The 12,062-nt window shown below is 50.6% G+C and overlaps 1 protein-coding gene across 1 annotated transcript; it reads right to left on the bottom strand.

Moving 5' to 3' along the window:
- Nucleotides 1-3,386: 3,386 nt before the first annotated feature.
- Nucleotides 3,387-11,763, bottom strand: TRIB1 (tribbles pseudokinase 1). The gene is made up of 3 exons (XM_023224115.3): nt 10,501-11,763; nt 8,183-8,475; nt 3,387-5,790 (listed from the first exon to the last, which is right to left on the bottom strand). The coding sequence occupies exons 1-3, from the start codon at nt 10,858-10,860 to the stop codon at nt 5,325-5,327; spliced, it is 1,119 nt and encodes a 372-aa protein (XP_023079883.2). The 5' UTR covers nt 10,861-11,763; the 3' UTR covers nt 3,387-5,324.
- Nucleotides 11,764-12,062: the final 299 nt, after the last annotated feature.

Below are 12,062 nucleotides of genomic sequence, written 5' to 3'. Positions count from 1 at the left end.
TCCTTCATGAATGGCTTTGGGTCATCCCCTTGGTGATAAGTGAGATCTTGCTCTGAGTTCACACAAGATCTGGTAGAGATCTGTTCATTTGAAAGTATGTGGCACTTGGCTGGGCAGAATCGCTCATGCCTGTAATCCTAGCACTTTGGGAGACCGAGACAGGCAGATCACTTGAGGTCAGAAGTTTGAGACCAGCCTGGCCAACATGGTAAAACCCTGTATCTACTAAAAACACAAAAATTAGCTGGGCGTGGTGGCGGGTGCCTATAATCCCAGCTACTCTGGAGACTGAGGCAAAAAAATCACTTGAACTAGGGAGGCAGAGGTTGCCGTGAGCTGAGATCATGCCACTGCACTCCAGCCTGGGCAAGAGAGTGAGACTCCGTCTCGAAAAGTTAAAAATTAAAAAAAGATGAGCAAATAAGAACCAGGCAGACTGCTTATTCACAGTCATACAGCAAAAAAAGCTTTGGAACTAGGAAGAGATCCTAGTCACAAGACTTCCACTTCTGTGCCCTCGGCTCTCTGACTTAGAGGTCCATTAGACTCTGAGCTGCTAGGGGATAGCCATCTATCCACCTACTACTAGTCCACCCATCCATCCATCCACCCACCCACCCACCCATGCACCCATCTACCCACCCGCCAATCCATCCATATTGGCATGCATATGTATATATATACACATTAAAAATAGAAATGAGGGTTTGCTGTTGCCCAGGCTGGTCTCCAACTGGCCTCAGGTGATCTTCCTGCCTTGGCCTCCAAAAGTGCTAGTGCTGAGATGACAGGTGTGAGGCACCACACCTGGCCCACGTTGGCTTTGACAAATTTCTTGTGGAAGGCACTTTGCTGGTGCTGAGGAGCCAAAGGAGAACAAGACTGTCACAGTCCCTGACTTCTTGGAGCTTCCCATTCAGTGAGCCAGAACTGAGCCTCAGTCATCTATTTCCCAAGGGTCTACCACAATGTCTGGCACATGGTAGGTGCCCAGTAAACATTTGCTGAATGAATAATGGATTGCTCATCTTCCATAATGCCTACACATTTATAATTGACATACTGGGTCATTTGAAGACGTTTGTGGAGCTAAAAATTCAGTATTTGTGTTTGTCTTGAACCACTTTCCCTCATCGTTATTCTCACCAGGAGATGCTGTGTGGTGGTGTGTAGACAGAGCAACAACATTGGGCATGGAGTCCAAAGACCCAAGTTCATATCCCAGCTCTGAGCTGCTTACTCCTGAGTAGCTACTGAAAGACGTTTGAGCCTGAGTTTTTTTCAACTTCAGGGAAATATTTGACTAGCCTGTTTCACTCATGTGCTGTGACTCCCTGGGGAGAAGAGGAGAAACTTCCAGAAAATGTGACATGAATAAAAGGCTATTGAGATGTTACTTGGATGACTTCCTCAAATGACAAGTATGTTGAGGACACAAGGGAAAATAAAAGCAGCCAGCTTTTCAGCACACTCATTCTGACCTTACATAATTTAACTGGTTGCAATTGCCCCAGATTTGTTCCAACCTTAGAAGAGATTAAATGTATGGATTTGTGGTATCACATGTCATCCCAGCCAATCCTGACCCATATTTCTGTCCATCTGGTGCATGCAACAACAGTACAAAGGGGTGTTATAACCTTAATTGCTTGCAAGGAGTTTTGAAATCCTTAGATTAAAACCTCGGTGAAGTCCAAAGTATTAGCATCCTGAATGCCCAAGAAGTCACGTTGAGCCTCATCTGGGTTCACTGGAGCAGGGAACAAGGTCTGTTGTGAGGCCTGCTTCAGGAACTTTGGGGCTTAAGGTCCTATTCATGGGATGGCCAGAGACCAACCCCCAACTTCCGAGCTCCTAAGCTACCCAGGCGTTTTTGGCCATTTCCCACGTTGCTTTTGAGATGATTTTTACATTTCTTAAGTTCCTGGGTCACAAGGCCTGAGCTGCTCTAACTTCAGTGTCATATGTCTGCTTTCCTGGGTGATCTCAGCCTGAGTCCTAAAAAAGGGCAATTGTGTCATCGCTAACTTCTGTCCGCCTCTTCGTGTGAGTCCAGAGTTGATGAGCTGGTCCTTATCCTAACTTACACAGGCTAGAATTAAAATTCCATCCCATGCTGGTTACGCTCAGAGCAGGCACCAGGCAAAAATTGAAAGAGGCAGGCAGAGGTTCCTGAGGCCCTCCCGGTGTTTTGCTTTCTAGATCTAGTGGTTATGGCTGTGTGTTGTTTGTGAAAATTCACTGAGCTACACACTTATATGTGCATTTTTCTGCTGTTACACTTTACAATGTGAAGTATTTTTAAAAATCAATCTGGATGCAAATTTACTTCATTTAGACTAGATTCTGAAGTGAAGCTATAAATAGTTAAGCTATAAACTCAATTTAAAAAAACCTTTTCCTTTCTCTACTTTTGTGATTCAAATTAATGTCACCTTAGTATCTTCCTTGCTTCCATTTCCATTTTCACACTTATAAAAAGAAAAAAGTAAAAGAAAGAAAATGCCTTGCTTGGCCAGGCGCAGTGGCTCACGCCTGTAATCCCAGCACTTTAGGAGGCCGAGGTGGGTGGATCACGAGGTCGGGAGTTCAAGACCAGCCTGGCCAATATGGTGAAACCCCGTCGCTACTAAAAATACAAAAATTAGCCAGGCATGCTGGTGTGCGCCTGTAGTCCCAGCTACTCAGGAGGCTGAGGCAGGAGAATCACTTGAACCTGGGAGACAGAGGTTGCAGTGAGCCGAGATTGCACCACTGCACTCCAGCCTGGACGACAGAGCGAGACTCCGTCTCAAAAAATAAAAAAAGAAAAAGAAAGAAAATGGCTTGCTTAGCCATTTTAATGAAGTCTAATGAAGGGGGATTGGTTCACAATCGGAAGTCCCATGATGCCTTCAGAGATCTGTGTGAACCTCTGCGATGACAACATTTTGTTTTATACATGTGACACTGTTCTCAGGAGCAGCCATAGCTTTAACAAACTCTCAAGGGTCCGTGGCCCAAAAAAAAAAAGCTGATTTTTACAACTCAAGGTTAATTTATGAATGCTCATCTTCAAACATTTCTTGATTCTGATTCTGCTATGAAAGAGTATGAAAAATAAAAAATGTTTCCTGAGTCTAAATTCAACCCAAAGTACGCACCAACTTGGTGTCACCCAGTGGGCTTCATCCATCAAAATAAATTTGCCCACCGAAATGAAAAAAGCAAATGGGTTCAAGTCTGCCAAAGGTCATCCACGATCCTTATCATCTCTACTTTTCCACCTTCCCCTTGCTACCCACCCCCAACTAGACTGTAAGCCCTGAGGCCAGAGACCTTGCAACCTCTGCATGAAATTGCAAAAGGCAAAGCCGATTGAACTCGAAAGAAATTCACCACACCTATTTACGAAACCAGGTTTATTAAAATTTCTCTACAAGTCAGAAACGGCCATCTCACTGTTCACATATATACATGTATGTACAGGAAGAACCTAGTGTTTCTAGCTTTCCCGGCAGAAGCCCCTGCCAGCCCAGAGTCCTTAGTCGGATAATGTATCACAGATACAACAGTCGAGCAACCACGAGAGCGTTAGTGCGACAGAGGCCTCTGTCCTCCCTCTTCTCAAAGTCCCATGATTCTGTCAAGGTAATATTGCCAATAATCATTCACATTTCACGTGGTTTTAGACACGCAGGTTATTCAGACAAGACACAGACAACAAAACAAGCCTCAAAGCCAGAACAAAACAAAACAAAACAAAATCGAACATAGGTATAAAAGGTAAAATATATGTACAAAGTACACAGTACGTGAGGTATACACGGCATTCTCACAATGCATGTTAGTAGTTTGCCTAGGCGTAGCCCTTAAAGATGACTGCCTGTTTTTGTGCCATTTATCAAAATACAGTATATTTTGTGTACCCGTTTAACCACCTGATTTCAGCACTGTCCAAGACAGTTACTGATATTTCATCTGAACTTGTTTTTTAATGAAAGTTGCAATTTCTCCATTAAGCTCTATCTTTTGTAGGCGAGTAAGTTTCCATCCCTGGACATACCTAACAGAGGCTGGATTCCCACCTACAAAAGAAGCTGAAGAGGGGATTTCTGCCTTGGGAGGTGGCGGAAAGAGGAAAGAGATTGGACCGGATGATTTTTAAAGTTCCTTCCGACTTTGAAGATTTGGGGTTTGCTGTTTCACTCCAGAAGCCGATTATACAGACGTATTCATAAACCACACATTTGAAATATTAACAACCCATCATGCAAAACCGCAGATGCACACACAATGCCAGAGGCGGACCATATCTGGGAGGGGTTAAAGTATAATTCTGGAAGTTAGTCTGAGAATCACAAGACTATCCAAAATTCACTCTCTTCAAAGCACAAAGATGTTTAATGTCTGCTCTTGGGAGAGGTGGGTGGGAGCCTCCTTATCTTTCTTCTTCTAGACAGAACGCTCCACCCTGAGATGGTCTTGGGGGAAAAGTAAAGGGCAGGTACTAACATATTTGGAAGGAACTTAAAAAGCTAATAGTTTCCAAGCACTCAAATTTTTTTTTAAAATCTGGAGTCTCTCTGTCTGAGTTCAGAGTTCTGAAATCGTTGGGAGATGGGATCTTTTGTGATACTGTTCCACGTTCGGCTGGTAAGTGCTTTTATAGCTAAAGAGGGAAAGTGTCAAGGTCAGGGAGAAGGCATTAGTGCAGATGAGGTCTTGGCAGGAAACAGAGGAGAGTCTGGGTTCATGGTTCCGTCAGGCTCCTGAGCAACTTAAAAGTCTGCTCCAAAAACGGAGCAGAGTCATTGGTAAATGTGAGTGTGAAGAAAAGGTGAGTGTTAAGCCAAAAAAGGAACTTTCCCATCAGAGAAGCTGTGGTAACATGTCTAGCTACCAAAGATGAGTTCAAAGATGGCAGATTTATTGGCCCAATTTGTCACCCTGTTAATAATACGGCTATTGCCCAAAACATGTCATTGTGCGATTTGCTTTCTCTCCCATTCGAATGCTCAAGTTTATTACACACTTGACCACCGGGTGTAAGATGTCCAAACTCTTTGCCCTCCATAAAAGATGCGGAACTCCCAAATCCAGCAGAGATAGTTGGTGAGGGTTCCTTAAGGGAAACAACTTTGCAGGGCAGCCAATCACAGCATATGCTGCTCAAATCAATAAAGTCACTCATCCCAACAGAGAAGAGGAGGCGCCATGCCGAGTTCAGCAGCTTTCATCCTGATGCAGTCATTATCTGGTTGGTACCATGCCAAAGGGCCTGTCCATCTTTAGAAATGGAAATGCCAGGTGTAAGAATTATGAGGTTTCTGAGGTTTTGGGGATTAGCAGAAGAAGGAACTAATGTCACTGTCCTCCTGGTACTCTGGAACGATCTGGTCTGAAGTTCCTATTTCTGAGTCGATGTACCCAGGTTCCAAGACAGATTCAAACCAGGGGTGCAGCAGGATCTCGGGGGCAGTGAGTCTCTCGGAGGGCTCCCGTCTCAAGAGGCTGCGAATGAGGCACCTGGCTTTGGGGGAAATGTGTTCAGGAATGCAGAACTGTCCACGCCGAATTTTGGAGAAAAGGGCACTAGGGTCTGAGTCATGGAAGGGGTATCGTCCAACCAGAAGCGTGTAAAGCATCACCCCTAGGCTCCAAACGTCTGCAGCCTTTCCCGAGTATGTCCCGGTGGTGTTGAGGATCTCAGGGCTCACGTAGGCTGGGCAGCCATGTTTGTCTGACAAAGCATCATCTTCCCCCTTGATTATGTGTGTGTCTTCTAGACTTTCTAGTCTGAGCTGGGTTCTGCAAGAGAGAGGAACCAAGTCATTATTTCCACACCAGCTGCTATGAAAAACAAAGCCTTCCCAATAACAGCGCTCACAGGCACTAACAGCAAAGGCTCCAGGAATGCTATTTACCCCTTCGTCCAGTAAGCAGTGCCCTGCAACTACCGAGGACTCGTGATTTCACAAACCTACACAAACTGCAATAAATGTTTGCAAAGTATCGACAGAGCGCCTGGGGTGGAGGGTATGATGCAAAGCCCCAAATAGCATTCATAATGCTAGAGCTTACAAGAGATATCCTAATAGGAGTTACGCAATTTACTAAGTTCCCATTGCAGAACTGGGAGCCTGTCTCAGGGAAATGCTGCATTCTCTACAAAAGCTATCAGGGAAGAGCAGCATATCCTACTTCTTCAGGGAGGGCCTGAGCATCCTACAAGCCCATCTTCTCTCTTATGACTGCCAGGGCTACCTGGACCCACACTGCATTACACAACACGGAGCCCAAAGTCACTGCTATTACACACAGGTCGTCAGCTCTGGTGTCCACACTGATATATGCACAGGGAGCAAATTTTGTCCACCTGGGCCCAGGCTGCGACAATTAGGGTGGGAAAGTTGCAAGGAATGTTAATTACATTTATTGGGGTGTTTAATTGCAAAGAACACTTTGCATGGACAGAGAGGTTATATGAGCAAACAAAAGTGGCTGATGGATTTCAGGGATGCAGGGCCTCTGAAATTCTTACACAGGGACACACACTCGCCACTGGGATGGCACATCAACATGTGAGCATATTCATTCTACAGGGGGGTCTCTGTTCAGCTTGCAACTGAAGTCTAAAAAACCTTCAGTCAAAGGCTCTCTTATGCAGCTGCAGGTGCCTCCTTATTCAGAACCAGCCACCCAAGTCTCCTGGATCCCCCAAAGCCTAAAGCCATGTGGTAGGGAAGCTCCAATATCGGGTGACACCCTGTCTCTGCCTGCTTCTCTGAAATAGCCCTGTTTCAGTAAGTCACTTATGAAGTTAAACGCAAACATTTGATACTGGCTGATGGGTCAATTCCTTTTCCTCTCAAAGGTCTGGTATTTTTTTTTTCCTGCCTTCCTGTTCCCTGGAGTGTAGTATACATGTGCTAACTTCAGTATGTCCTCAGCGTGACCTCCCTGTCGTTATGTAAAATACCCATTGGTTCTGTAAACGGAAAATATGACTCAACCCACACTGTCTGCCCCTGATTGGCTGCTACAGCACTAAAACCCTGCACCTGTGCTGGTTACACGAATAGCGTCAGCCTGACATTGCTTAACCCCCGGGTTGCCAAACCCCATGCCCATGACATTCGCCTGTGCAATGCAGGTTTCAAAAGTTAGTAGGAGGTGTGTAAGGCATGTTTCAGAAAATGCATCACCATATCAAAGGAGCATGTTCCAGGAATTAGAAACTTCTTCATTGCAAACGGTTTGCTTTTCTTTGCTAATCAGTGTGTTCCAATAATTATTGCGAGGTCAGAAACAAAGTCATGCTTTATGACAGCTCAACCCTGTACAATTTCGTATGCTCTGGAGTCAAAGGTAAAAATGCACAGGTGAGATAAGCCCACTTCTTACAACAAACTCACTCACTCTCACCTCTGCAATGTTACAGCCTTACTGCTCGTAATCTTTCCACAAGGGATGTGGCTGGCTCTTAAAATCAAGTGTGGTCTATCTCATGCGGCTTCCTGAATTCTCTAGCTAAAACCTCAGCTTTGAATCTTAATGCCTCATTACTCTCTTATCAAGCTCATCTTGTTCTTTATGAGGTAAGCTATGATCTATATTTAGCAATCCATCCTAGCCAACTTCCATTCTATTCAATGTGGCTATTTTCTGAAGACGGATCCAAACGAGATGTCTAAAAAGTCACCAGAGACTGTGACGTTACAGAGAAACCAGCCTGGGATGGGACAGGAATGCCGTGTGAAAGAAGAGGGCGGAATTCTGCATATCTGACAGTCTCACTAGCTCTGTGAAACCTTCTAGGTACAAAACAACACTTGGCACAAGCACAGATTTGAACACTTCCTTCAGAAGGCAATATTGTAAAGGGCAGCTTAATATTTGTACCCCAGACGACCGACCTTTCTGGCAACAATGGACCTGATCCTGGGATAGGAGAGGAAGGACACCCTGTCAACACGTGCCATTCCATAGAAGCATCACGGTGTCCCCAGACCCCGTCCAAGAGAATGCAGAATAAACCAACCTTGGCTGTGACTCCTCAGGAACAGAAGCTCTAAATACTAAATCTGGGACATACGAGCCCTTGACTTTGTTTTGCACCAACACACAGCACCTAACTACACGACCTGCACCTTCACTTTGGTTCCAAAAGGCCACAGGAGAAGCCGTGGCGGCCGCTCACCTCTCCTCCGTGGAGAAGACGAACTTCCTAAGCTTCAGGTCTCCCAGCACTATGGCTGACTGGTGGCAGTGTGCGACGGCAGAGACAATCTGCTTGAAGAGCCGGGCGGCCTCCTCTTCCCGCAGCCTCTTCCGGCTTCGCACATAGGAGTGCATGTCCCCAAAGTCCTTCTCAAAGAAGACGTAGGCCTTGGTTTCCCCAAGGATCACCTCCACAATGCCGGTAATGTTGCTGTGCGATGGCAGCTGGATGTAAGGCCTGATTTTGTCCTGGTAGTGTTTAATGGGAAACACCTGCAGAGAGAAGGGGGCCCATTTAGGGGGCTAGAAAAGCAAAGGCAGCCTCCCACACCCCTGAGGGAGCTGAGCAGAAGTTCTCAACCTTTGGGCTTAGGATGTAAGTTCCATTCACCTACTCCGTTTCCTCTGCCACCTTACCTCAGTCCCAGCTGCCCCCGACACCTTTAAAACCAGTAACACCTAGAGCTCTAGACTTGCAAATACCGAAAGGGTTACCCGCTTTCACACAGATCATTTGAAAGAACTGTCTCCTATACATGTTCCCATCTTCCATCAGCTCCCAAGAGCTAAGCAAACCCCCCAACATCTGTGATCCTTTCCTGTTTGCAGGCCACACTAGTGAGTGGTTGATAGAAGGAAGCCCCTGGCCTGTCCAGGAGCTGAAAAGCAGTCCCTACACATGCATGTGTCTCCTGCAGACCCAAAGTGCTCAGCACAGAAAGGGCACAGAATGTGGTGACTCTGCAGCCTCCAAGGGGAAGCAGGGGCCAGAGAACATGCAGAGCTGTCATTAATCAGAAGGAACAGATGACTTGGAGGGGGAGGCTGGGACAATGCAGCTTTAAGCAACCTGCCTACAGTCCGACTCAAGTGTAAGCCGCCTTGAGTTACAATTCTCACAGGAGGGGTAGGGGATCCTGCGAATCGGTTTTTCATTTGTTTGTTTACCTCCCACACCCGACCCCACCCCTAAAAATGAGTAGCATCTCCTCTCTTCTAGGAAGCTGGCTGGTCTCTTTAGAGGCCTTTTGTTTAGTCCAGTTACTCATATCCTAGACTCAACTGGAAACGGTGACACACGGGCTGTCACCATCTGGATTCAGCTATTATCTGCTCAGAGGAACTGGAAGGGGTTGCACAATGGCCAGACTCACCCCACCTCTAAGAGGCAGGCCGGGCTGCTCTGGCACCAGCTAGAAAAATCCCCTGCTGCCTCCTCCGTCCACCCATCCCATCCCACCACACACATATGCTTGTCCCAGAACAGCTCTGAGCCCCAGTCACAGAGAAGAAAAGGGTTTTATCTCCCCCTATTAAACTGGGCTTGATCATGCGTTTGAAATTTCATTCGGGTTGGGCAGTAGGTGGCAGCAGCGAGCCCCGGGACGGGGTCGGGGTGTTGGGAGCGTCAGGTGAGTTGCGGAAAAGCCACAAGCGACTTAACTGGGGGCTGATCCTATCTTTCGGGTGAAAAGGAGCAGCCCGAGGGTGCTCTGGGGTGCCTCAAGCAGGGGTGTCATGCTCGCATAAAGTAGACTGTGGGAATGTTCTGCGTCTACCCGCGCAGGAGGAGGACCCGGCGGATCCTGTTTCTAGGAGCTGTGTCTCCTCCTCCTGGATGGGATCCCTACGTTCAAAGGAAAATCGCTGGCTGGAAAATAAAGTGAATCGAAGCGAGGGTTCCTGCCCGGTGTGGGCTTTTCAACATTTCTACTCCGAGCAGATTCCTCCGCCTCGGGTGAAGACTCTGGGACTGCTCCCTTGGGAGGGCGTGTTCTAGTCCCAGCGCGGATTCAATTCGGAATCCCCAAGGCAGGAGCCGGACACAGTCTTCCAGCGCTCTTACCACCTACAACTGAGCCCGGGTGCCGTGCAAGCCCGGCAAGAGAGATGCCAGCTGCTCCAATCTCCTAGGAGGCCCCCACTGCAGGGCGTCCTTCCAGGACATGGGTGGGGGGGGCGCGGGGGGTGGAGAGCGAGGAGAATGAGAGAAGGGGAATGGCATGGCCCTGGAATCCATTTCAATTCCACAACTTATATGGAACGCCACGCGCTACACTGGGCGCTAAGGAAAGGAACAGAAAGAGAAGGCCACTGAACACTACACTTCCTCTAGGCGCCCCCATTAAACCCCTCAATCCACAAAAAGATGAACCTGGTCAAATGGCGTCTTATCTGACCCAATCTACTGATCCGCCCTGTGCCCAGCCCAAGTGTTGGCCGCACCCCAAGCACCTTTGCCTACTACCCCGTCCCGCGCCCCTGACCCCAGCCGGGTCCTGGCCCAGGAGCGCCTACCTTGCAGCGCAGCTCGCGGCCAGTGTGGATGCACAGCGCCCGGGACACATGCTCGCGCTCGGCTAGGGGCAGCAGCAGGTAGTCTGCGATGCGGCTGGGCCCCGGCGCGCTCCCGGAGCCGCCGCCAGTCCCCGGAGCGGCCGGCGGGGGCTGCGGGCTGCAGGGCGAGCCGGGGGGGCTGAGGTAGTCCGGGGGGCTGGAAAACTCGGAGAGGCGCGGGCACTTGGCCGCCACGGCCGCCGCGTCGTCGGCGTCCAGCAGGCGTTTGGCCGGGACGCCTCGGGCGGCTGGGAACAGCAGGGCCGGGCCGCGGGGCTGCGAGGCGCCGCTCATGGCAGAGCGCACGGGACCGACCCGCATCCCGTCCTGGGCCGGGGCGGCCCCGGCTTTTTAAGTCCCGGGACCCGCGCGGGAAGACGCTGCGGGCTTGGCGCCGGCTCCGCGACTTCTTCCAGCCGGCGGAATGGAGTTTGCAGACTGCTCTTGGCTCGGCCCCCACGAGGGGCAAAGCAGGAGCCGCTCCCCGGCGCTCGCGTTGCACGCGGGGACCACGCTGGCTGTGCGTCCGGGGGGCGGAGGCCGGCTTGGGTCCCCGGATCTCCGCAGGCAAGGGCTCCCGGAGCCTTGCTGGGGGCGGCCGCCACTATTGTTGCCTAGGCTGCCAACAGTCCGGGAGGCAGAGGCGGCGGCGGCAGCGGCCAGCGATCCCGGGGTCCCGAGCCGCGAGGACAGGATTCAGCAGGCTTGGCGGAGCCACGAAGCAAATGCACTTCCCAAAGCGATGAGTCTCCAGCTAAAGCCGGGGGAACTTTTTCGCGGCGCTCGGGATCCTGCGCGCTCCTGGGCTCCGGGCGTGTATGAGAGCGAGCGAGAAGCGCTCAGAGAGAGTGACTGTGAGTGAGTGTGAGCGCCGCACCGATCCCGGCCAGTGCACTCCTCCTTCTCCTTTTCCTCCACCTCCTCCGCCTCCCGGTGACTCACGCTGTATACACACACACTCACAGGCCGGGCTGTGTAAACAGTTGGGAAGCCGGGTTGTGCAATGAGGTGGCTGCGACGACTCCGGCCCCGCCGCCCGGCGAGCAGTCTCCGGAGCCGAGGGAGGAGACTTGGGGGAGGGGAGGGGGAACAGGAGGTGGGGGGAATGGGGGCGGCCCGAGGGCTGGGGATGCTCGGGGCAGCGCGCGCTCGGGCACAGGTGGTGCGTCCCGGGCCGGCCTGGGCGCGCGCACACGCCCCCCGGGCTGGGCTGGGCAGGAGGTGGCGCGCGCCCTCCGGCAGGCCCCAGCGCGGCCGAGAAGCCGAAGGAGGAGGCGGAGGAAAAGTTCCCGTGACGTAAGGGTCCGGGGAAGTGGGCGGGAGGGGCGGGGCCGCGGGGAGCGAAGCGACCGTTGATTGGTGCGCGCGCCTCATTCACAGCAAGCACAATGGGCTGCGGGCGTGAGGCGGGAGCGCGCACCACGGTTCTCTGCACCCGCCGCCCGCTGCAGCCCCGCGGCGACGCCTTTCGCCCCGGGGATACCCCCACCGCCCAGCGCCTGGGGAGCTCCGGTTGGAGCCGT

Source organism: Piliocolobus tephrosceles, chromosome 7, assembly GCF_002776525.5.
Source record: "Piliocolobus tephrosceles isolate RC106 chromosome 7, ASM277652v3, whole genome shotgun sequence".
Classification (NCBI taxonomy): Eukaryota; Metazoa; Chordata; class Mammalia; order Primates; family Cercopithecidae; genus Piliocolobus; species Piliocolobus tephrosceles.
This window is presented reverse-complemented; position numbering and strand designations above follow the sequence as displayed.